Source organism: Babylonia areolata, chromosome 27, assembly GCF_041734735.1.
Source record: "Babylonia areolata isolate BAREFJ2019XMU chromosome 27, ASM4173473v1, whole genome shotgun sequence".
Classification (NCBI taxonomy): domain Eukaryota; kingdom Metazoa; phylum Mollusca; class Gastropoda; order Neogastropoda; family Buccinidae; genus Babylonia; species Babylonia areolata.
The window spans coordinates 7,124,739-7,149,624 of NC_134902.1; the positions used below are offsets into that span (position 1 = coordinate 7,124,739).

The following is a 24,886-nucleotide window of genomic DNA, read 5'->3' on the forward strand; positions in this document are numbered from 1 at the left end:
GAGAGAGAGGGGGAGGGGGGTACCTTAACCGTGAAGAATCTGTGACATATTTTCAAATAGATGTAGTGATTTTGTTCTGGCCTCTCTCAGACTACATTAACAGCAATTTTCACAAGTTGTGTTGTGGTGTGTTGTCTTTTCTGGCACCTTTCACCAGATCAGATTCTGCTTTGTCAAAATTCCAACCTGCCAAGGCAAAGTAGCGGGCATACTCATCAATTCTACGCTCAAGCAGGTCGTCTTCACTGTATATCATGCATAGTCTTGTCCCCACTCCTGTAATGAGGCCCTTGAACACTGGATGGGGATGACAACTAGTTGGGGGAAGGTAAGCATGAGAACTCTTGCTGTACACATCAGTCACTATCTTTCCCTCAAGCATAGACAAACCAATGTCAAGGTATGATGCCGTTTTTCCACATGATACCATCCACTGAATGTTTGGTGGGTTGAGAGACTGTATGTGAATTTCAAAGATTCCCACATGAGGTGTGTGTGTGTGTGTGTGTGTGTGTGTGTGTGTGTGTGTGTGTGTGTGTGTGTGTGTGTGTGTGTGTGAGCAGAGATGACTCAGTCTTACCACCAATCTGAAGGTCTGCCAAACTGTTGTACTTACCACTGTTCTCTAGGCCAGCAAGATCTAGGATGTCTACAGCAGACACTTACCACTGTTCTCTAGGCCAGCAAGATCTAGGATGTCTACAGCAGACACTTACCACTGTTCTCTAGGCCAGCAAGATCTAGGATGTCTACAGCAGACACTTACCACTGTTCTCTAGGCCCACAAGATCTAGGATGTCTACAGCAGACACTTACCACTGTTCTCTAGGCCAGCAAGATCTAGGATGTCTACAGCAGACACCACTGTTCTCTAGGCCCACAAGATCTAGGATGTCTACAACAGACACTTACCACTGTTCTCTAGGCCAGCAAGATCTAGGATGTCTACAACAGAACTTACCACTGTTCTCTAGGCCAGCAAGATCTAGGATGTCTACAGCAGACACACTGAACAACTCAGTCAATTCCACTTGAGCTGCCTCTGCACATTTCTTCACATACAATGGCAGGCGCAGAAGCCGAGTGGTTAAAAGCGTTGGACTTTCAATCTGAGGGTCCTGAGTTCAAATCTCAGTAACAGCACCTAGTGGGTGAAGGGTGAAGATTTTTCCAATCTCCCAGGTCAACGTATGTGCAGACCTGCTAGTGCCTGACCCGCCTCATGTGTTTCTGCAAGCAGAAGATCAAATACGCATGTTATAGATCATGTAATCCATGTCAGCATTCAGTGGGTGATGGAAACAAGAACATAACCAGCATACACACTCTGAAAACATAGTATGGCTGCCTACATAGCGGGGCATATAAAATGGTCATACACATAAGATGTTACATGTCTGTCTGAGTGTGTCTGTGTACGTGCCTGAAATATGATTGAATGACACAGGAAACGAATGATGAGTGCCCAATGGCAGCCATTGATCGACTCTGCCCAGGTAGGCAGCCTGTTGTGCAAATGGCCCCGAGTATCCACATCAAATTAAATCAGGACAAAGTCCCAGACACAGAGGTCGAAGAACAGGCCAGCACCCACAGTCTCTACACCCCCCTACAGAAAGCCCGAGCCAGATGGGCTGGCCATGTCATCAGGATGTCTGACAGTCGACCACCAAAACAGCTGCTGTGTGGAGAGCTGAGCCAGGACAAGCACTCGGTTGGGAGGCAGAAGAAACACTTTCAAAGATTGCCTCAAAGTGTCCCTCTGAGACCTCAGCTGGGAATGGCTTGCTTTGGACTGCCCAGCCTGGCGGAGCAAGGTCAGTGAAGGAGTGTGCGCCACAGAGAAGCAGAAACACTTGTGGGCTTGCTCACCAAAGACTGTGTGTGTGCGTGCGTGCGTGTGTGTGTGCGTGTGTGTGTGTGTTTGCCTATGTGGGATGCCGGGGGTCTTTCAGTTTAAACAGCATTTCTGCCTTCTGGGAATTCTGTGCTGGAAATTTCCTCTTTGTGTTCTCTCCTTTTTCAGCCTTTCCAGTCCATTCCCACTTTCTTTCCAGAAAGCCATGACACCTTTAAAAAAATATTTTTTCCACAGCATTTGATATCCTTTCTGTGCTGTTTCGCATTGGTGATCAGGTTGTGAGATTATGAACTCTGGGATGTGTATTAGGTGGGCATTCTGCTGTGTTATTTGCCTGTTATGTCATTTTTATTTGTGTGTGCGGATTTGAAGTTTTGGGTTTTTGTTGGTTTGTTTTTGTTGTTGCTTGTGTGTGTGTGTGTGTGTGTGTGTGTGTGATATTTTCTCCATGAAAAAGAAGAAACTTTATTGTGCTTTTGTTGATTTTAGAAAAGCCTTTGATTCAGTTTGGAGAAGTGGGTTATGGCAAAAGCTTGTTCATGAAGGCGTGAATGGTAAAATTTTGTGTGTCATAATGAACATGCATGATAGAATTAAGTCATGTATGTTTTTAAATGGTGAAAAATCTTATTTCTTTAACATTTGTAAGGGTGTGCAACAAGGAGAAAATCTCTAGCCTTTGCTTTTTTTCCTCTGTACTTCAGTGATTAAGAGTCGTATTGGACTAAGTATAAGAGTCCATCTGTTGATCTTTTATTGAATGTTAACATTTCAGACTGTTTGTTTGTGACGAGGATGAAGATCATTCTATTTTGGTTTAAATGAAAACATGTGCTCCTGATGTATTTCGGAAGGAAGTGAACAAACTAAAGTGCAAGAAGAATGCACAAATGGATAACTGTTTCATGCGAGTGTGTGTCATCAAGGGCACTCCTATTTAAAAAAAAAAATGCTGACATTTGGTTGAATGTAAACGGTGTAATGCCTTCACACTGAGTGAAAAACAAAACGGCCTATTTATGCATGAAGTCATATTTTGTAAATCAATCTGTAGGGTGATTTAGATAATTAATAAGAAAAATTATATTCCTTCATATCTCGAGACTGACTTCCCATTAAGATGAAAATTTTAATGCAACTGGCAAATGTTTGCAACTGTATAAATAACTGAACTACGAAACAGGAGTTCTTGATATTCTGACTAAAATGAGGAAGTGTTTCTTATGAATACGTCTGTCATTGTGTAAGGTAAAAGTGCAAAAGGTTTGTAAAAAACAACAACACATAACATTAAAGTGACATTAAAAAAAAAGAATCATTTGTGGTCTAACAAGATGTGTAACATCATTGTATTGTATGGAACAAACTTATTTTTGCCTATTTTTTAGCAAAATTTTGTGTCAATGGACAAAGTATTTCCAGAGAAAATGACAATGTTAACGTTTACAATGGACACACAGACACAGACACAGATAACTGAACTCCAGGTTATTACATAGGCTCACATTGTTTACACACATGAGCCAAAAATGTAGAGTTGCTAATGCAACTCTGCGTCACATGCAGACCAGACAAGAAAACTGAGTGTTACAACTGATAGTGTTGAGATACTAAGTACAGGGTTTTATGGTGTGTGTGTGTGTGTGTGTGTGCGTGCAGAGAGAGTGAGTGAGATTGAGAGAGAGAGTGTGGGGGGTTGTATGTGCATGTGTGTACAGGAGAGGGAGAGAGAGAGAGGACAAGACAAGACAAGACAAGACAAATGGTTTGTTGTACATCGGCCTAAGGCCATTATACAAACACATGGGAAGGGGGGGTGAGGGGGGGTGTGTGTGTTGGGGGGCAGGGTCTGGTGCGGTCAGGGGTCAGTCGGGGGTCAGTCGAAGGGGTACAATCTGGATAAACGTATCAACAGTAAGAACATGAACTCGTGTGCTGGCAAATCTCAACAGAATCAGACAAGCTGATAAAAAGTCGAAGTATCAGAGAGGGAGAGAGAGAGAGAATCTGTGTGCATGTGTATGAATATGCAGGTGTGTAGATTTGTGCGTGTGTGCTTGCAAACAGGTGTACATGTGTATGCATGTGTGTGCATGTGAATGTGTACCTTTTGCTTGGCTGGTTTGTTAGCACCTACAGAACAATCTCCCGTCAACAGACGGAGTGAAGATTCCCTGGAAACATCTGGCTTGGTTTGACAGAGATCCACACCTGCTAGTCACATATTCCTTGCAATCTGTTTTTGTTTGCACACAGAATTACATGTGAATACATTCTAACACTTACATAAACACCCCCACACACCCCCTCTCTCCACACACACACACACACACACACACAAGCATAAAAAATCACACAATGTGAACACACACACACACATAATCTGACTCCTCATTTTATTTCTTTTAAAACCAGATAAACAAACAAATACACAACAAAAAGAAAAAGAAAAAAAAAGAAAAGAAAAAAAGAAAGAAAGAAAAAATGAGAGAAAAGAGGAGAAAAGGAGACACAGTGAAGAATTAAAACCAAAGAATAAAACACTGACTGTCGTGGTCACCACCAGTGGTGACTGCATGGAGACAACATGATGATCATGTCAACAGCAATGAAAGAAAAGTGGCCATGCGATCAACGCACTATCTACAGTAACGATAATGACCAAGTGGGGCCAGGCCTCCCCTTCCCAGTACTGGCTATACACACAGGAGTACTGAAAGAGAATGGTTCCACCGCTATATTAACGTAACAAGTTTTGGTCTGGGAGCCAGAACAACAACATGAGCAAATAGTTCCGGTTTGGGACGTGATCCTCGGCAACTGCCGACCATAATTATTCAGAACATATTCACAAGGGTATTTGCAGCAAACAGTTTACTGAATATTGATACATTGGATGAGAAAAAAAAAAAATTGTCATCACTCCTTGATTTAATTTTGCGCAGCCTTCCTTTGACTGAAAGCAGCCTGAAATCGCATCATTCTGTCTGAACAAGTTGTGACGTTCTCTGTGTTTAAAGACCTTTTCTGCAGGATTTGAACCGGCTACTTCCATCCTGTTCAGACATTTCTCACTCCAGACCATCAGTTTGCTGAGCCTTCTTCAATTGTCTAACTGCTCACATGTGGAAAATGATCAAGTCGTCATCAACATTCACTGAGCTAACAAAAACAGTCAGTGCCTCTCTCTTGATCTGCATAATACGGAACAGTTAGGATGCATACAACATAGAAACAATCAAGGGATGGTTACATTTTAACTGTTCACGTCCATCATAATTTGCAACTTCTAGCAGTCTCTCTCTCTCACATACACACACATCTGTGCACACACAAAAGCAAAATACATTTCTGTCATGAGAATTTACGAATCATTTCCACAATTCATAATGGATCATCACTGTATCAGAATGATGAGTAACGACGTTTGGCAACACCTCACTGCGAGATTCAAGATACTGCGATTAAAGCAACAAAACGTAAAGCACAGTGAGTCTACACTGCCATATTGCCTGATGCAGGTGCACAACAATGACAGCTTCATGTGGAGCATTGCAGGGCAGTTCTCACTCCTGCCAGATGCATCAACACCAACCGACACCCAGGGTGATGCAGTGAATCAACAATGGCATCAACACCAACCGACACCCAGGGTGATGCAGTGTATCAACACTGGCATCAGTCTCTCCTTCACTGAAAACCAAAGACGACAAGCAAACACTGAGAATTCTGTCCCCTCCCTCCCCAACCCCCAAACAAGTGTTTTCTTGCCACATCACTTCACTTTTTCAATCTCTGCCTGACTCTTTCCATCATTTTGGCTGCAATGATGACTTAGACGCTGCACAGATTCTGAACAAGTTAATCAGCATCATGAAAAACTTCAATGTTCAAACACGCCACACAAAGACGTAGGGCTAGGCTGCATGAGCCGTCTTTGCAGCGCTAGGTTTGTGAAGCATTTAGAATTTTTGTAGGTTTGTGGAAACAGCGTAGATGTAGGACAATTCTGAACACTAGGCTGACTTAGTGCTGCCAAGATGGTTCATGCAACCTGGGCCTGGAACTGGTTCCATCCTCCTTCTGGAGTGAATGGCCCTCCTACCTGTCTTTGACTGACATCTAAACAAAACAAACAAAAAAAAAAAGAAAAAAAAAGAGAAATAAATCATCAATAAATAATTAACAAATAATACATATATATATGACAGTCAGTCGTGTCCGACTATGACTATCAGAACAGAAGAGGAGGCAACTGCTGTTCTGACTATTTGGGCTAGAATTTGATTTTTGTGGACAGTGTCTTGCCCAAGTTACATCCCCACTCTCTTGGCCAAGAGGGTTTTAGGACAGTAGGCATTGGGATGGTTCCCATAGGCCAATCAGCCCCCAAGGCTGCAGCACTAAGAGCCGGTGCAATTTTGCATCCTAGTCATAAACCTTCACAAAAGACAAAGCTGTAAATATTTCCCACTGCAAAGGAGAAACCACTGATAGTACAGCTCTCACTTTGCTGTTGGCCCACCTGCAAACTTACGTCAATCTACGATATAAGCCGAGCGTTGGGCCAAAACAAATATAATAAATTTCTTACTAAAAAATCATAAAGTTTGTCTTAAATTTTTTTTTTTTTTTTCATCTTTTGGTTTACTCAGAGATGCTGTAACAATAACCACTCAAAAGTGCAAATTTCTTTGTTAAATTTTTGTGTTTTTGTTGTTGTTTTTTCAAAAAGAAAAACTCTTGCTTTGTGGAGTTTTCTTACCAGCCATGAGTCTATCTGGGAATCTTACAGCCAATGGAAATCAAGGAGGCGTCTCATCTTAATTCTTAAGTCTTCAAAAGAAGTCAATATCTGGTAGCGAAAATGGGCTAAAATCAAAATTGAATATTGAATATTGCTCCTCTGATAGTCTGTGGTGGACAGAGTAAAAAAAAACAACCTGTCTTTACTGAACCACGGCCTGGTTTGACACATCAACGAAGAAAGATCAGCTGCAAATCAATCAGACAGACAACATGGAAGCCATTTTGTTCTAGATTTTTTAAAAAGTTTTCCCCCTCCCATAAAATTAAAAAAAAAAAAAAAATTGCAAGTGGAAGAAAATCCACAAAACAGGAATTTTGTTCAGTTTTCTGTAAAAACAACAAAAAACAACAGTTGTAACATACAAGTCAAGCAACACAGTCACTGACTGAAAATTTTTTTTGATGAATACATCATTACATGTAAAAAAAAAAAAGGAAAAAAAGGAAAAAAAAGAAGAGTAAATGCAAATGAAATGATGTCACTGTACCCACATAATGTGTAAAAACAGGAAAGATAAATGATCAGAATAGGTAACGTCTACATGACTTTCTGTTTCTTTCATATAATAAGAGGGGGGTGGGGAAGAAGAATCTATCCTCTCCAACAAGCCGTTCCTCAACAGATGCATAGATCCAAGTCAAAACAACACCTGTTCTCCAAACACCAAGGGAGGGTGACAATGACTGCTGAACAAATGAAACATTTATTACAGTTCTGCCCAACTTTTGCTGCACTGAGGAAGGAAAACCTGGCCCTGTGCAGTGGAACTCCAAGAGAAGCTCTATGGGCCACTTGCTGCACTGAGGAAGGAAAACCTGGCCCTGTGCAGTGGAAGTCCAAGAGAAGCTCTATGGGCCACTTGCTGCACTGAGGAGGGAAAACCTGGCCCTGTGCAGTGGAAGTCCAAGAGAAGCTCTATGGGCCACTTGCTGCACTGAGGAAGGAAAACCTGGCCCTGTGCAGTGGAACTCCAAGAGAAGCTCTATGGATCACTTGCTGCACTGAGGAGGGAAAACCTGGCCCCGTGCAGTGGAACTCCAAGAGAAGCTCTATGGGCCACTTGCTGCACTGAGGAGGGAAAACCTGGCCCTGTGCAGTGGAACTCCAAGAGAAGCTCTATGGGCCACTTGCTGCACTGAGGAGGGAAAACCTGGCCCTGTGCAGTGGAACTCCAAGAGAAGCTCTATGGGCCACTTGCTGCACTGAGGAAGGAAAACCTGGCCCTGTGCAGTGGAACTCCAAGAGAAGCTCTATGGGCCACTTGCTGCACTGAGGAAAACCTGGCCCTGTGCAGTGGAACTCCAAGAGAAGCTCTATGGGCCACTTGCTGCACTGAGGAAAACCTGGCCCTGTGCAGTGGAAGTCCAGGAGAAACTCTGGGGGGTCCACCTGCAGCACTGCAGAGGACAGCATACTTCGCGCTGCAGACTGAAATGACCCATGTGACGGCATGACCTGGGGAACATAGAAGAAGAAGTCCAGCTGTTCATGCAGGGACTTGGGGCAGCACACCGGGGGGCGGGGGGGCAAGGGGGCGGGGGGGGGGGGGGGGGGGGGGGGAACTGTGAAAGGTGTCACATGACAACTCACTGCCTTGCTGCCACACCCACTTCCTCCCTCCGGCTCCCCTCTCCCTCCCCTTTCAAAAACTGGATTCTGTACGGTTGAACAAACAGGTCTATATAGAAATCCATAAGAACACATTTTTCTTCACACACACACACATTTCTTCACATACGCATATATCAGTACCTTTCATTGCGAATCTGTCCAGTCCCCCCCCCCCCCCCTTCTTTTTCTAATGGCAGGGTGAATGAAAATCATGTCTTTATGAGCCAGCAGAACAAACAAACAAGCAGTGAAAGAAAAAAAAAAGGATCACAGATAAAGTGCATATATATATATATATATATATATAAAACTGATCACTAAAGCCAATGTTGAGATTCTTACACGGTATTGCAACATTCTTGTATACAGATGATCTACACGCATACATCGTCATTCCTTCCGTCTCTACGTCCACCAATGAATACACCAGTTCTTCATTTTCTTCATCTTATTTCTTTTTACAAAAAAAACATTACAACATGTATGTCTATATGCATGTACAACAGGTTTACATATGCACATCATGTACAAATTTATTTCATTCGACATAATAAAGCAGTCAATGCTTATCATCAATTATAATAAATAGTAAAAGTGCACACACACACAAAAATTGTATACATACAACATGCTGAACTTAGGGAGGAGATGTTTCAAAAGAAACTGTACAAGAAATTAAAAAAAAAAGGGGGGGGTATAAAAATAACATTAAACATGACTATAAGCATTGGCAGTAAATGTTTATACAGGAAAGAAATCACAAAGCAGGTTAATAATGGAAACGTCTTTTTGTAGCATGCATTCTGAAGGTGTAGACAAGCTGAACCTTATAACAGACAGAAATCAGGAACATAAACGATCATTTGATACTGTACACAAACGGAAATAGACATGTGCACATTGTATACATAAATGGACATTGTATACAAACAGAACTGCTGAAGTGGACATTGAATACAAACAGAAATACCAATTTTGACACTGTATGGATGGACACTGTACACAAATAAAAACGGGCATTTGGACACTGTATGTATACAAACATAGATGGACAGCTGGACATTGCAGACAAATATATATGGACAGTTGGACATTGTATACTGACATAAACAGACAGTTGGACATTGTATACTGACATAAACAGACAGCTGGACACTGCATACAAACATTAACGGGCATTTGGACATTGTAGACACACAGAAATGGACATTGTATAACAAACAGAAATGCTTGTTTGGACATACATACAAACAAAACTGGATATCTGGACATATCATACAAACAGAACTGCGCATTTTGAACATATTATACTAACAGTACACGCTCCTGTGGGCATTGTGCACAAACAGAAATGGATATATTGTACACAAACAGAAATGGATATATTGTACACAAACAGAAAAGGGCATTGTATACATGCAACTGGTTTTCCTGATGGTGCAACTCTGCAGAGTGTATGGCATTAAAGACTCCATGTTGTTGTTTTTTTCTTTCTTTACAACTCCATGTTGTTTTTTGTACAACAACATTAATCATCTCACTAACCACTGTAAAAGCAAGTCATCATGGACTCCATGTTTTTTTTCAAAACCAATTCTAATACAAACCACTGAAATGTAAATCAATAAAGACACTTTCCCCCCCTCTCTCTCTCCTTGCAACACTATACTATAACCCAGTGAAACGCCAGTCATTACAGACTCCCCAGTTGTTGGTTTGTTTTTTATAGTTTCAACACAAGTTCTATCATCTACATCACACACCACTAAAATGCCAGAACTCAGCAGCAACAGCTTCAGATATATGCAAGTCGGCTGCAGTGACAACACTTCACGCACAGGTTAGTTCATTGCAGGCATGGAACCTCCAAGGCCGTCATGTTCACCTGAAGGTCCATGTGATGGCCATCAGCAGCAGTTCTGTTGCTGTTGCTGTTGTCGTCTTAATGGCATGTAGTACCAACAGTCTTAACGGTACCAACAATCTCAACGACATGTAGTACCAACAGTCTTAACGGCATGTAGTATCAACAGTCTTAACGACATGTAGTACCAACAGTCTTAACGGCAGGATGCAATGTGTCTGCTGTCTGTCACTGTGACACGCTCCTGTCACTACAGTATCTGCCTTGTGCTCACACTCTGTCACACTTTAACAACTTCACTTTAGCTTGGGTGTAGTCAAAATAGGAACTGAAACTCCAGCTTTAAAAAAAAAAAAAAAAAAAAAAAAAAATGTTATTTAAAAGAAATACCCATACTGATAGATAAGCAGTTTCACTTTTAGTTTTCAGTTTCAGTTTCTCAAGGAGGCATCACTGTGTTTGGACAAATCCATATACGCTACACCACATGTCAGGCAGATGCTTGACAGCAGCATAACCCAACACGGCAGACCGTTCATGAGTGCATGCATTCATATCTGTGCACCTATCAGAGTGGATTTCTTCTGCTGAGTTTTGCCAGAGGGCAGCACTTATGTCGCCATGGGTTCTTTATTCAGCGCTCCAATGGTGTGCTTCACACAGGACCTCGGTTTATCGTCACACCAGAAGGACTAGATGCTGACTTTGATTTAGCTGTTAAAACCTGGAAGAAAGGGCAAGACAGAGACACGAATCCACACCCTCAGAGACACTGCACCAGCAGGAAAGCATCTTAACAATTCCACCATTTTCCTCACAGACAGATCAGCAGCTCAGCCTTGATTCATCATTTGATCCCCTTTTTACCCCCCAAAACGGAGTATGGCTGCCTAAACTTAGGCTGGGTAAAAACGGTCATACAAGTGAACGCCCACTTGTGTACATACAAGTGAATGCAGGAGTTGCAGTCCACGAAGAAAGAAGAAGAAGAAGATCCCCCTTTTGTCATGGATGTAGAAATCAGGTCAAAGGTCAAAGGTCCCACAGCCTTTTATGGTCATCAGGGAAGCGAACTGGTAGCTACTGTGTACAGTGTTTGGCATTGGAAGGCGGGGCCTGATCCACTCCTTCCCCCTGTTTCAAACCTCCCCAAACCAGTCAGACACCCATTTCACTGCTGAGCAAAGTCCGAGTAAAGTGTCTTTCCCAAAGACACACCGAGCCAAAACGGGGTCTCCAACCCTGGTCACTGGTGAACCCCTGGGTCAGAAGTCCATTGCCTGAGCCATTCAGCCATAGTGATGTCGTGCTGTGTGGCAAAACAAGAAAGCAGCAAGGTACAAACCAAAGCCAAGGCATGCGGCTGGACACACACACGACACACAGTGAAAACAGACAGTGCTGAGTCAGCCTGTCAACTCAATGAACTCAGCACCTCAAAGCCATGACCACCCTGACAGACTGAGGCTCGGTGCGGCCCAAGGACCTCAGTACAGCATGAGCCACAAAAACATAAAACAAAAACAAAAAAAAAAAAGCTCTGGTAGAGAATGCATAGTACACGGCCTTAAGAGTCAGCTCTCAGCATTCTGGATCATGAATCAGAAGCAAAACAAACAAAAGCTGCAACGATTTCTGACCCAAAGAAAAGTGACTGCACTGGTGTTGTTTCATTACCCAATCGCTGATTGTATATTTTAAGTCACGAGCTTATACATTATTATATGTTTTACTGCTGATGTATTTCCTCTCCTTGGCAAATGATGAGCTTATACATTATTTTATGTTTTACTGCTGATGTATTTCCTCTCCTTGGCAAATGATGAGCTTATACATTATTTTATGTTTTACTGCTGATGTATTTCCTCTCCTTGGCAAATGATGAGCTTATACATTATTTTATGTTTTACTGCTGATGTATTTCCTCTCCTTGGCAAATGATGAGCTTATACATTATTTTATGTTTTACTGCTGATGTATTTCCTCTCCTTGGCAAATGATGATGATGTTAAACAAACACTTCAATGTTTGCTGTACTGTAAAATACACCTCGCTACACCAAATGGTAATTCACAAAAAAAAAACAGCAGAGCAGATCGACTCATTGGGTTGTTGTTTTTTTCTGACACAGACAGGGTTCAGACACCAGGGAAATATGCTCTTCCGGGCGGTACAATGTTCATTTCTGACCTGAACGAACCTGGAAAGGTTAAAGATTACAATTCGCATAGCATTTTATGGCCATCAGGGCACTGAATTCATAATCCACGATGTCTGAAACTCAGCATCAAAAGGTGGATCCCAATCATTTCCTGCCGTTTTAACCTTCCCCGACCTAAGCCTGGCTCCCATTCATACACCTCCCACCCTGCAGTTCAAGGAGAACTACACACATAGGTATTGACTGTTTCTGACATACAGCATACTGTACAGATGTCATTTCATCATGAGAACACAGGCAACTTAAAGCTGTTATGTATTTTTCTACAGTATAAATAATGTTTTAGAAACCATTCAGCTTGCAAAGGAAATAATTCTCCTCTTCCACCCGCAGCCTCACACACACACATACACACACACTTTTCACAGTAAACACTGAAGACATTAAATTGCCCTAACTTTGGTTAAAAAATTGCAATGGGTAAACTCAGCATAATGGAAAAATTTCAACAAGCTTCACATAAAAATCTAAGAGTGGAATTTAATTTTTTTTTTTTTACCTCAGTCCTTCAACATTTTTACAATTTCTTGAATATCACGTTCATGCTATTTTCACTCGTTGAACATAACATTGAAAAACACCACTTACTTTGATCGATATTCATCTTGGTTTGGATGGCTTCCACATGTCTTTCTTCAAGATTTGGATGACTTCTGCTTGTCTTTAAATATATTTTAAAAGTATCTATATCACAAACATTAGTTCAGCAGAAGAAAGCCTGACAGAAAAACATTGCAAGATTCTATGAAATATGTCGGAAACCAATTTCTCTTTCTTGTCATTGAAAAGGAGTGTATATCCATTTTAGGGACATGTGCATGAGAAACGAAATATGTGCACATACACATTCCTGAATGAAAATGACACCGAGAATACTTATAGCTATGACACATGCACAACAGAGACAGATGTACATTTACACACATGTGCACAAATACACAGGTGCATACGCACATGCACACAAAAAACACTCATAAGCTGTCAAATGAAGTTCCATGTCACACTACCAAAAAAAACCCAAACAAAAAAACAACAACAAAAAACAACCAAATTTCAAGAATAATATTCTCATGATCAATGTAAAAAAAAAAAACAAGAGAGGCAAGGCCTTTAAGACTCACTTGTGATACACGTAAGAAAAAAAAATGTAATCATTAAAACGTGTTCTGTATTTGTTATTATAAAGCTCCGGGTTAAAAGAAAAAAAAAAAGTCCTAATGGCAGATTTGAACTCCGCGTATTCGGGTGAGAAGAAACTGTCTTACCCTTTACACTATCGTGGCTCCTTAACTGATGTTCAAAAATATAATATTTAAACATGCTTTTTTAAAGGGCGATAAATCGATTGCGGTATTCGCGGTGAGAACACTGTTTAAATCATATTATTCTGGTGTATCTTGGGCATTCAAAAAATCTTTAAGGGCAATTAAAAATTCTTTTTAAGTCCGCGGTAAAGGAGACGTGGCTATCACCGCAATCACACTGCAACATCTAGATAGATGTACAAGTTTCAGTCAGTTACACCCGGTTGACACGGTCGATTCAATTTCTCTTTTATGTTCATTCTAGTTTTATAGTTTTAAAGTTGGTATGAAAATTGAGTATTTTGTTAAACTAATAACACGTAGAGCCAAGTACAAGTACTTCTAAATGTCTTATGAAGTGAAAAGGACTTCATTTTGAGAAAAGTCAAGACTGGAAATTTTTACGTTTCCGATCAATTCAAGGGTATTAACTCACATGGTTTATTATTTTTAACTGTGAATTCCGACTGATTCTGTAGATATTTTTATAGCAGTTTGGGGCATAATCCAGTAAGTGATGAGGCGTTCACAAATCTTTCTCTGACTAAATATTTAACGGTCTCCTTCTCCAACTTTCCATCACATGTTATCGTGTATTGTCGATTGAATATTGGACTGAACGGGCAGGTCAACAACTTGAAACAAAATGGCGTCGTTCGCGTTCGCGAAGAATATGAGCACGTGCTTAGAATGTGTATAAATATGTGTATGCTATTGATTTTTGCCCATGACCTTCAAGGCTCAGCCAATAGATCTATAAAGTCCACTCGTCATATTGATTTTAGTATTTTCCGAAAAAGACCACTTGGGCGAATGAACATAGTGAAAGCCCTGCACACTGAGAGTAAAACAAACAAGCTTTTTATGTATTGAGTATAATTTCAAAATGTAATGTTTAAGATGAGAAAGATCAGTTTAAAGCAAATTAAGTCCCCTAGCATTAATTACTGATTAATTTCCATTTTTTACCAGCTGCACCAAAACGTTTGCAAAATAATATAACTTCCATGCTTTGCAAAAGAAGTTCCTGTTTGAACAAAAAATAATAATAATGACTGCTCTTGTTGTTGTGTCAGAATATCAGATCAAAGTGCCAAGTTTAGAGAATTAAAAAAAAAAAAAAAAAAAAAAAATATATATATATATATATATATATATATCACAGTAAATGCGGTTTGCATATAATTTGGCTTTTTTTTTTTTTTTTTTGTGCCCATCCCAGAGGTGCAATATTGTTTTAAACAAGATGACTGGAAAGAACTGAATTTTTCCTATTTTTATGCCTAATTTGGTGTCAACTGACAAAGTATTTGCAGAGAAAATGGCAATGTTAAAGTTTACCATGGACACACAGACACAGACAGACAACCGAACACTGGGTTAAAACATAGACTCACTTTGTTCACATAAGCGAGTCAAAAAATAATAAAATTAAATTAAATTAAAAAAGCAACCAAAAATCAAATTATAGGTAAAAAACAATAACAACAACAAAAACTTCAAGGTAAACAAAACAAACAATGATATATATACATATACATATAATATATATATATATAAACCCACTGTGGGCTGACCACAATGATTAGATGATTAGATCTAGATCATGTCAGTTAACATGAGATATCAGACTGATGTTTGAGATTTCAGCATATGTAAAAAACAACAACAACAACAACAAAAAAGCAAAACAAAAAACCCCAAAAAAACCCCAACACATCAAAGCAAAACGAAACAGCAAAACTTGCAATGTAAACAGTTACATTACAATCTGCTTAGTGGAGACATTCATCTTTGAATAGCACACCTGTACTTCATTCTTTACTTAATCATAAATAAATAAATGATGTAAAATCACACGCAAAAGGATTCTCTTTGTGACCCAAACACACGCGTGTATACAAGCACGTAATGGGGGATTTACTGATGCTGTATTATTGACTATGAGATTGATGCAAATTATGAATCAAAATAATTATACAGTGCAGCTGAATGATAGAAAGTCAACAAATCTGTGAAAAACACAAACAGCGCTATGGAGATATTATCCAGTGAAATTTTTTTTTAAAAGCTGCTGCTACTCAACAATTAATTACATAACAGAAAAATGTGTCTGTTTCTGTTAAAAAAAAAAAAAAAAAGTATGACAAAAAAAGAAAAAAAAAGAAGCCAAAATAGATTTGGTAATGCAAGAACAATACAAATAACAGGCCGCTGACAGTCACTGTATCTCGTGCCAGGAATGACTGTGCGATGTCATATCCGTCTAAACACACATGGTTACCCTGTCCACAAACCATTACTGTTCTAACCAGATGAAAACTGAATGGAAATAACCCTCCCCAAACCTTCACTGTTCTAACCAGATGAAAACAGAATGGAAATAACCCTCCCCAAATCTCCAATGTTCTAACCAGATGAAAACTGAATGGAAAGAACCCTCCCCAAACCATCACTGTTCTAACTACATGAAAACTGAATGGAAATAACCCTCCCAAAACCATCATTGTTCTAACCAGATGAAAACTGAATGGAAATAACCCTCCCAAAACCATCACTGTTCTAACCAGATGAAAACTGAATGGAAATAACCCTCCCCAAACCGTCACTGTTCTAACCAGATGAAAACTGAATGTCTCTATCCCCTACCCAAACCGTCATTGTTCTAACCAGATGAAAACTGAATGTCTCTATCCCCTACCCAAACCGTCATTGTCCTAACCAGATGAAAACTGAATGTCTCTATCCCCTACCCAAACCGTCATTGTCCTAACCAGATGAAAACTGAATGTCTCTATCCCCTACCCAAACCGTCATTGTCCTAACCAGATGAAAACTGAATGTCTCTATCCCCTACCCAAACCGTCATTGTCCTAACCAGATGAAAACTGAATGTCTCTATCCCCTACCCAAACCATCACTGTTCTAACCAGATGAAAACTGAATGTCTCTATCCCCTACCCAAACCGTCATTGTTCTAACCAGATGAAAACTGAATGTCTCTATCCCCTACCCAAAACGTCATTGTTCCAAGCAGATGAAAACTGAATGTCTCTATCCCCTACCCAAAACGTCATTGTTCTAACCAGATGAAAACTGAATGGAAATAACCCTCCCCAAACTGTCACTGTTCTAACCAGATGAAAACTGAATGGCTCTATCCCCTACCCAAACCGTCATTGTTCTAACCAGATGAAAACTGAATGGGGTTAACACTTCCTCGAACCATCACTGTTCTAACACAGCCAAGACTGTAACAAAGTCACACACCGTCAACACTTGCAGACCATGTCTCTTGAGAACCTTGAGCACACAAATGGCTTTTCTTTTTCTTTTTTTGGTGTGCAGGAAAGTGCTTCCATCATCCATGAATGATGCTTTGACTGACTGATACTTTGGTCTTGCTGTGACTTATTTCATTGATTATTTTGGTCATGGAACGACTCATTTCAGTGATACTTTGGTCATGGAACGACTGACTGCACCAATGACCAATAACCTGGTCATACGACCGATACCAAGTTTGAGCCTGGCACCAGTATCGACGTCCTTCGTCTTGCTTCACGCTGTCAGTAAACAGCTCTCTGGGTTTCCACGACGATCTCCATCACACTTCACGCCACTTTCTGTGTCTGCTCCTTCTCCCATCCACCAGAGATAGTTCACACTGAACATCAAGTGCTCACCATGTCCCACGCTCGCTTTCCCCCTTTGGCCACACGACAACATCACAATCCTTGGCCATCACAAACTGGCCACAAAGGTTGGCCAAATCACACTTTCATATCACAAAAGATGAGCTGAATTTGATCTTGACTTGTGTTTTCATACACAAAAAATAAAAATAAAAATGACAACAAAAAAAACCCCCCAAAAAACTGACATTGGTCTTAACCATCCTGCTGAATTAAATGTTCTTTTTATACAATGGTTCATGCTGACTTTTGATGTAACTGGATACTTGTTCGTGCTGTTTTGTGTTTGACCATTTCTCTCTCTCTACTTCTACACATCTCAGAGTTTTGAAGGGTTAACATCTAGCAGGCGGCAGAAGAATCGAAACATCGAACACAAGTCATAGGATATGCAAACTGCTAGACTGTTTTAACTGTGTTCCACATACACACACACCCATTCTGACCAGCCTAACATTCTTATTTCCATGGCGACTACAGATTTTTCCATGGCAACGATCGACATCTATTGTAACCATAGGTTCTCCACGGTAACGATGATACATATCTATGGTAGCCACAGGTTCTCCACGGCAACGATGATACATATCTATGGTAACCAAAGTTTCTCCATAGCAACGATGATACATATCTATGGTAACCAGTTTCTCCATGGCAACAATGATACATATCTATGGTAGCCACAGTTTCTCCATGGCAACGATGATACACATCTATGGTAACCACAGGATCTCCATGGTAACCATGACACTCATCTATGGTAACCAGAGGTTCTCCGTGGCAATGATGATACACATCTGTAGTAACCACAATATGTCTGTGGCATCGATGATACACATCTATGGTAACCACAGGTTCTCCACAGCAACGATGATACACATCTATGGTAACCACAGGATCTCCGTGGCAACGATGATACACATCTATGGTAACCACAGTTTCTCCACAGCAACGATGATACACATCTATGGTAACCACAGGATCTCCGTGGCAATGATGATACACATCTACGGTAACCACAATTTCTCCACAGCAACGATGACACACATCTATGGTAACCACAGGTTCTCCGTGGCAACGATGACACACATCTATGGTAACCACAGGTTCTCCGTGGCAACGATGACACACATCTATGGTAACCACAGGTTCTCCGAGGTGACGACGATACACATCTATGGTAACCACAGTTTCTCCACGGCAACGATGACACACATCTATGGTGACCACAGGTTCTCCGAGGTGACGAAACACATCAAAGGAATCCTCACACGTTCCGCGGCAGCTACAGCGAGGACAGGCGGAGAACAAGCCACAAAGAACTAGGAGTCTGCAGTCAGTGCTGGCAGGATGACGACAATGGGTGGAGGATGCTCTATACTGCCCTATACTGCCCTATACTGCTCCGTACTGCTTCAGGTCCGGTCCACAGACCACGGCCTTGCTATCCTGTAACAAGCAAGTGAAAAGGTCAAGGTTAACGGTCCCACTGCCTTTCACAGCCATCGCTGCAGTGAGTTCCTATCCCCCCGTGTCTTGGGCTCTGCGTAGGAAGGCAGGGCCCAATCTTCTCTCCTTCCGCGGTTCGAATCCCTTCCCCGACCAAAGTCTGGTACCGATTCACAGTTGGGCGGAGTGGGGCAAATGGGGGTCAAGGGTCAAGTGCCTTTCCCATGGACACAAAACCATACTGAAATCAGAACCCAATAATCAGCGGTGAACACTGGATCAGTACACAGATATATATATATATCTATATATATATCTGCAGTTCTTGTCTGTCAGGAGTGCCCTCCCTTTCCCCCTCCCCTCTTCTTCCATCCCCACCAAGCTGCACACTGGTTCAAACCCCCACAGCTGCCAGTATTTCCTCCCCCTCCACTAGACCTTGAGTGGTGGTCTGAAGGCTAGTCATTTGGATGAGATGACAAACCAACATCCCGAGCGCAGCATGCACTAACCGCATGTAAAAGAACCCACGGCAACAAAGGGGCTGGCACCTACCGCAAGTAAAAGAACCCATGGCAACAAAGGGGCTGGCACTTACCGCAAGTAAAAGAACCCACGGCAACAAAGGGGCTGGCACTTACCGCAAGTAAAAGAACCCATGGCAACAAAGGGCTGTTTCTAGCAAAATTCTGTGAGGAAAAAAAGAAAGATTTTGACAGTAAAACAAAATCACCTGCAGACAGAAAGAACAGAAGCAAAGGGTGAGGCTGCACTCACTGGGCTGACACTCTTCCTGAGATGAGCTGCCGGATTTCAACACAGTGAAATCTGTTGTGACAAAAAGCAATGTGTATTTGTATTGCATTTATATTTCTCTTCTTTTTGTCACAACAGATTTCTTTGTGTGAAATTTGGGCTGCTCTCCCCAGGGAGAGCGCGTCGCTATACTGAGAGCGCCACCCATTTTTTTCAGTATTTTTTCCTGCATACAGTTTTATCTGTTTTTCCTATCGAAGTGGATTTTTCTTCAGAATTTTGCCAGGGACAACCATTTTGTTGCCATGGGTTCTTTTACGTGCGCTAAGTGCATGCTGGACACAGGACCTTGGTTTATCATCTCATCTGAATGACTAGCGTCCAGACCACCACTCAAGGTCTAGTGGAGGGGGAGAAAATATCGGCGGCTGAGCCGTGATTCGAACCAGCGCACTCAGATTCTCTCGCTTCCTAGGCGGACACGTTACCTCTAGGCCATACAATCCACAAAAGCTCCAAACTGAATTGCTTTTCCTTTCATTAAAATCTACTGGAATTTTACTCTAAAAGAATTTCAACATGGATGCTACCAGTTCCACAAGTGTTTATTGTGAGTTTAAAACAAACAAAAAAAACAAAAAAACCCAACTAGTTCTGCTGTAGAGAGGTTGTGAATACAAAACTAGATTCATTACTTACAATGGAAATTAAAATGTTGAACTGAAATATTTTCATCTTGATTCTGCACCTGATGTATGTTTTTTTTGGTTGTTTTTCTGGGTTTTTTTCCCCATTCAAGCGTCTTTCCTTTAAAATGTAGCACATTACACAAATCGAGTCAATACAAACAATGACACGTCATGTATAACAATAGTTATCCATGAATGTGATACCAACTACACCTCAAAATCCGTAACTATACCATGATACTGATTAGAAGAAAAAAACAAAACAATTACAATGCAGAGGGCTTTCAAAAAAAAAAGAAAAAAAAATCGAAGTATATAACCCTGCAGACCAGGAGCACACACACACACACACACACACACAAACCAAGCACATAGAGACACACCAAGCACAAACACAGACACAGACACACACATGGACACACACACACACACACACCAAGCACACACCCAAACACACACACACAAACGCAAACACACACAGAGACACACCCAAGGACACATACACACACACACACAAAAAAGACACACCCAGCACACACACACACACACACAAACACACACATACACACTCACAGACCAGGTACAAACACAAAGAAATGCACACATGCATGCACGCACGTGCACACACACACACACACACTCACAAAACAAAAACACACACAAACACAAAAAACACCCCCCAAAAAATCCCACACATACACACACAGACACAGCCACACACACAGTGAGAGAGAGAGAGACACCCACACAAACACAGACACACAGAGACACACACACACACACACACACAGAAACACAGAGTCACACACACACACACACACACACACAGACACACACACACACACACAGACACACACACACACACACACACACAGACACACACACACACACACAGACACACACACACACACACACAGAGTGCAGTCAGTTACCCTGTGCATCACAAGGGGAGACAGCTCCGTCCCTGGTGTCGGTCACCCGGAGTGACACGTCCTTGTCCAGCCCTGTAGACACTGCCGCCTCCTTGATCTGTTGCACACACACGTCCGTCACTTCACAACACGTCGCCCACTTCATAACACATCGGCCACTTCACAACACATCAATCACTTCACAACACATCGGCCACTTCATAACACATCCATCACTTCAGAATACATCCGTCACTTCACAACACAGTCACTTCATAACACATCAGTCACTTCATAACACATCGGTCACTTCACAACACATCAGTCACTTCACAACAGTCACTTCACAACACATCCGTCACTTCACAACACATCGGTCACTTCACAACACAGTCACTTCACAACACATCAGTCACTTCACAACACAGTCACTTCATAACACAGTCACTTCACAACAGTCACTTCATAACGCATCGGTCCCTTCATAACACATTCGTCACTTCATAACACAGTCACTTCACAACACATCGGTCCCTTCACAACACATCGGTCCCTTCACAACACATCCGTCACTTCACAACACATCCGTCACTTCATAACACATTGGTCCCTGCATAACACATCCGTCACTTCATAACACATCAGTCACTTCATAACAGTCACTTCACAACACATCCGTCACTTCATAACACATCGGTCACTTCACAACACAGTCACTTCACAACACAGTCACTTCATAACACAGTCACTTCACAACACAGTCACTTCATAACGCATCAGTCACTTCACAACACATTCGTCACTTCACAATGCATCAGTCACTTCATAACAGTCACTTCACAACAGTCACTTCATAACACAGTCACTTCATAACACAGTCACTTCACAACACAGTCACTTCACAACACATCCATAACTTCACAACGCATCAGTCACTTCATAATACATCCATCACTTCACAACGCATCAGTCACTTCATAACGCATCAGTCACTTCACAACACATCAGTCACTTCACAACGCATCAGTCACTTCATAACACATCAGTCACTTCACAACACATCCGTCACTTCACAACACATCAGTCACTTCACAACACAGTCACTTCATAACACATCAGTCACTTCACAACACAGTCACTTCAAAACACATCAGTCACTTCACAACACAGTCACTTCATAATACATCAGTCACTTCACAACACATCCGTCACTTCACAACACACAACATATCCGACACTTCACAACACATCAGTCACTTCACAACAATCAGTCACTTCATAACACATTGCTCACTTCACAACACACACATCAATTAGTCACTTCACAACACATCAGTCACATCACAACACATCCATCACTTCACAACACAGTCACTTCACAACACAAAAATCGGTCATTTCACAACACAAAAATCGGTCACTTCACAACACAAAAATCGGTCACTTCACAACACACACATATTGGTCACTTCATAACACATCAGTCATTTCATAACACAGACATCACAAAATCCACAACCCCTTCCACAATACACATTGCAATTTTTGCTCCAGAGATAACTGACAAGCGTAACAGCTGAGTGGTAAAAACACTGGACTTTCAATCTCAGAGTCCGTAACAGCGCCTGGTGGGAAAAGGGTGGAGATTTTCCCAGGTCAACATCTGTGCAGACTTGCTAGTGCCTCAACCCCCTTTGTGTGTATGTGTGTGCAGAAGATCAAATACTCCATGTCAGAGTTCCATGGATTACGGAAACAAGAACATACCCAGCATGCACACTCCCGAAAATGGTGTATGGCTGCCTACATGGCCAAGGTAAATAAAGGAAATGGTCATACACATTTAATGTTACATGTCTGTCTGAGTGTGTATGTGTGCGAGCCTGAAATCTGATTGAATGACAGATGTACTCAACGGTCTGTTTTCATGACAGATGTACGCAAAGATCTGTTTACCTGATGGATGGTTTACTTGACAGATGTACTCAATTGTGTGTTTACCTGATGGATGTACTCAATGGTGTGTTTACCTGGCAGACGTGCTTGATGTTCTATTGTCAGTTTGTGTTTACCTGATGGATGTACTCAATGATGTGTTTACCTGATGGATGTACTCAATGATGTGTTTACCTGATGGATGTACTCCATGGTGTGTTTACCTGACGGATGTACTCAATGATGTGTTTACCTGATGGATGTACTCCATGGTGTGTTTACCTGATGGATGTACTCAATGATGTGTTTACCTGACGGATGTACTCAATGGTGTGTTTACCTGACGGATGTACTCAATGATGTGTTTACCACTTCACAACACACACATCAATTAGTCACTTCACAACACATCCATCACTTCACAACACAGTCACTTCACAACACAAAAATCGGTCATTTCACAACACAAAAATCGGTCACTTCACAACACACACATATTGGTCACTTCACAACACATCAGTCACTTCATAACACATCAGTCATTTCATAACACAGACATCACAAAATCCACAACCCCTTCCACAATACACATTGCAATTTTTGCTCCAGAGATAACTGACAAGTGAAACAGCCGAGCGGGTAAAGCACTGGACTTTCAATCTCATGAGTCCGTAACAGCGCCTGGTGGGAAAAGGGTGGAGATTTTCCCAGGTCAACATCTGTGCAGACCTGCTAGTGCCTCAACCCCCTTTGTGTGTATGTGTGTGCAGAAGATCAAATACTCCATGTCAGAGTTCCATGGATTACGGAAACAAGAACATACCCAGCATGCACACTCCCGAAAATGGTGTATGGCTGCCTACATGGCCAAGGTAAATAAAGGAAATGGTCATACACATTTAATGTTACATGTCTCTCTGAGTGTGTATGTGTGCGTGCCTGAAATCTGATTGAATGACAGATGTACTCAATGGTCTGTTTTCATGACGGATGTACACAAAGATCTGTTTACCTGATGGATGGTTTACTTGACAGATGTACTCAATGGTGTGTTTACCTGATGGATGTACTCCATGGTGTGTTTACCTGGCAGACGTGCTTGATGTTCTATTGTCAGTTTGTGTTTACCTGATGGATGTACTCAATGATGTGTTTACCTGATGGATGTACTCAATGATGTGTTTACCTGATGGATGTACTCCATGGTGTGTTTACCTGACGGATGTACTCAATGATGTGTTTACCTGATGGATGTACTCCATGGTGTGTTTACCTGATGGATGTACTCCATGGTGTGTTTACCTGATGGATGTACTCCATGGTGTGTTTACCTGATGGATGTACTCAATGATGTGTTTACCTGACGGATGTACTCAATGGTGTGTTTACCTGACGGATGTACTCAATGATGTGTTTACCTGACGGATGTACTCCATGGTGTGTTTACCTGATGGATGTACTCGATGGTGAGTTCGCCTGACGGATGTACTCAGGGGTGAGTATACCTGATGGATGTACTCAGTGGCGAGCTTATCCAAAAGATGTACTCAGTGGTGAGTTTACCTGACGGATGTACTCAGTGGTGAGTTTACCTGACAGATGTATTCAATGGTGAGTTTACCCAAAAGCTGTACTCAGTGGTGAGTTTACCTGATGGATGTACTTGATGGAGAGTTTACCCAAAAGCTGTACTCAGTGGTGAGTTTACCTGATGGATGTACTCCATGGTGTGTTTACCTGACGGATGTACTCAATGATGTGTTTACCTGACGGATGTACT

The 24,886-nt window shown here is 41.5% G+C and overlaps 2 protein-coding genes across 2 annotated transcripts in view; one reads left to right on the forward strand and one right to left on the reverse strand.

The window, feature by feature from the left end:
- The first annotated feature begins 204 nt into the window (after positions 1 to 204).
- On the forward strand, positions 205 to 1,836 carry LOC143301127 (uncharacterized). Its single transcript, XM_076615183.1, has 2 exons — positions 205 to 328; positions 1,448 to 1,836. Exons 1-2 carry the CDS (start codon positions 302 to 304, stop codon positions 1,823 to 1,825), a joined length of 405 nt encoding a protein of 134 aa, XP_076471298.1. The 5' UTR covers positions 205 to 301; the 3' UTR covers positions 1,826 to 1,836.
- Positions 1,837 to 18,761: 16,925 nt separating this feature from the next.
- LOC143301575 (inactive phospholipase C-like protein 1) overlaps positions 18,762 to 24,886 on the reverse strand; it is a 222,128-nt gene continuing 216,003 nt past the window's right edge. The window contains exons 24-27 of the mRNA XM_076615957.1: positions 24,873 to 24,886; positions 21,193 to 21,289; positions 19,549 to 19,643; positions 18,762 to 18,815 (exon numbers count right to left, since the gene is read on the reverse strand). The exon at positions 24,873 to 24,886 is cut by the window's right edge and continues 82 nt beyond it. Of these exons, the coding sequence (XP_076472072.1) occupies positions 18,762 to 18,815; positions 19,549 to 19,643; positions 21,193 to 21,289; positions 24,873 to 24,886 (260 nt within the window). The remainder of the gene's footprint in view (positions 18,816 to 19,548; positions 19,644 to 21,192; positions 21,290 to 24,872) is intronic.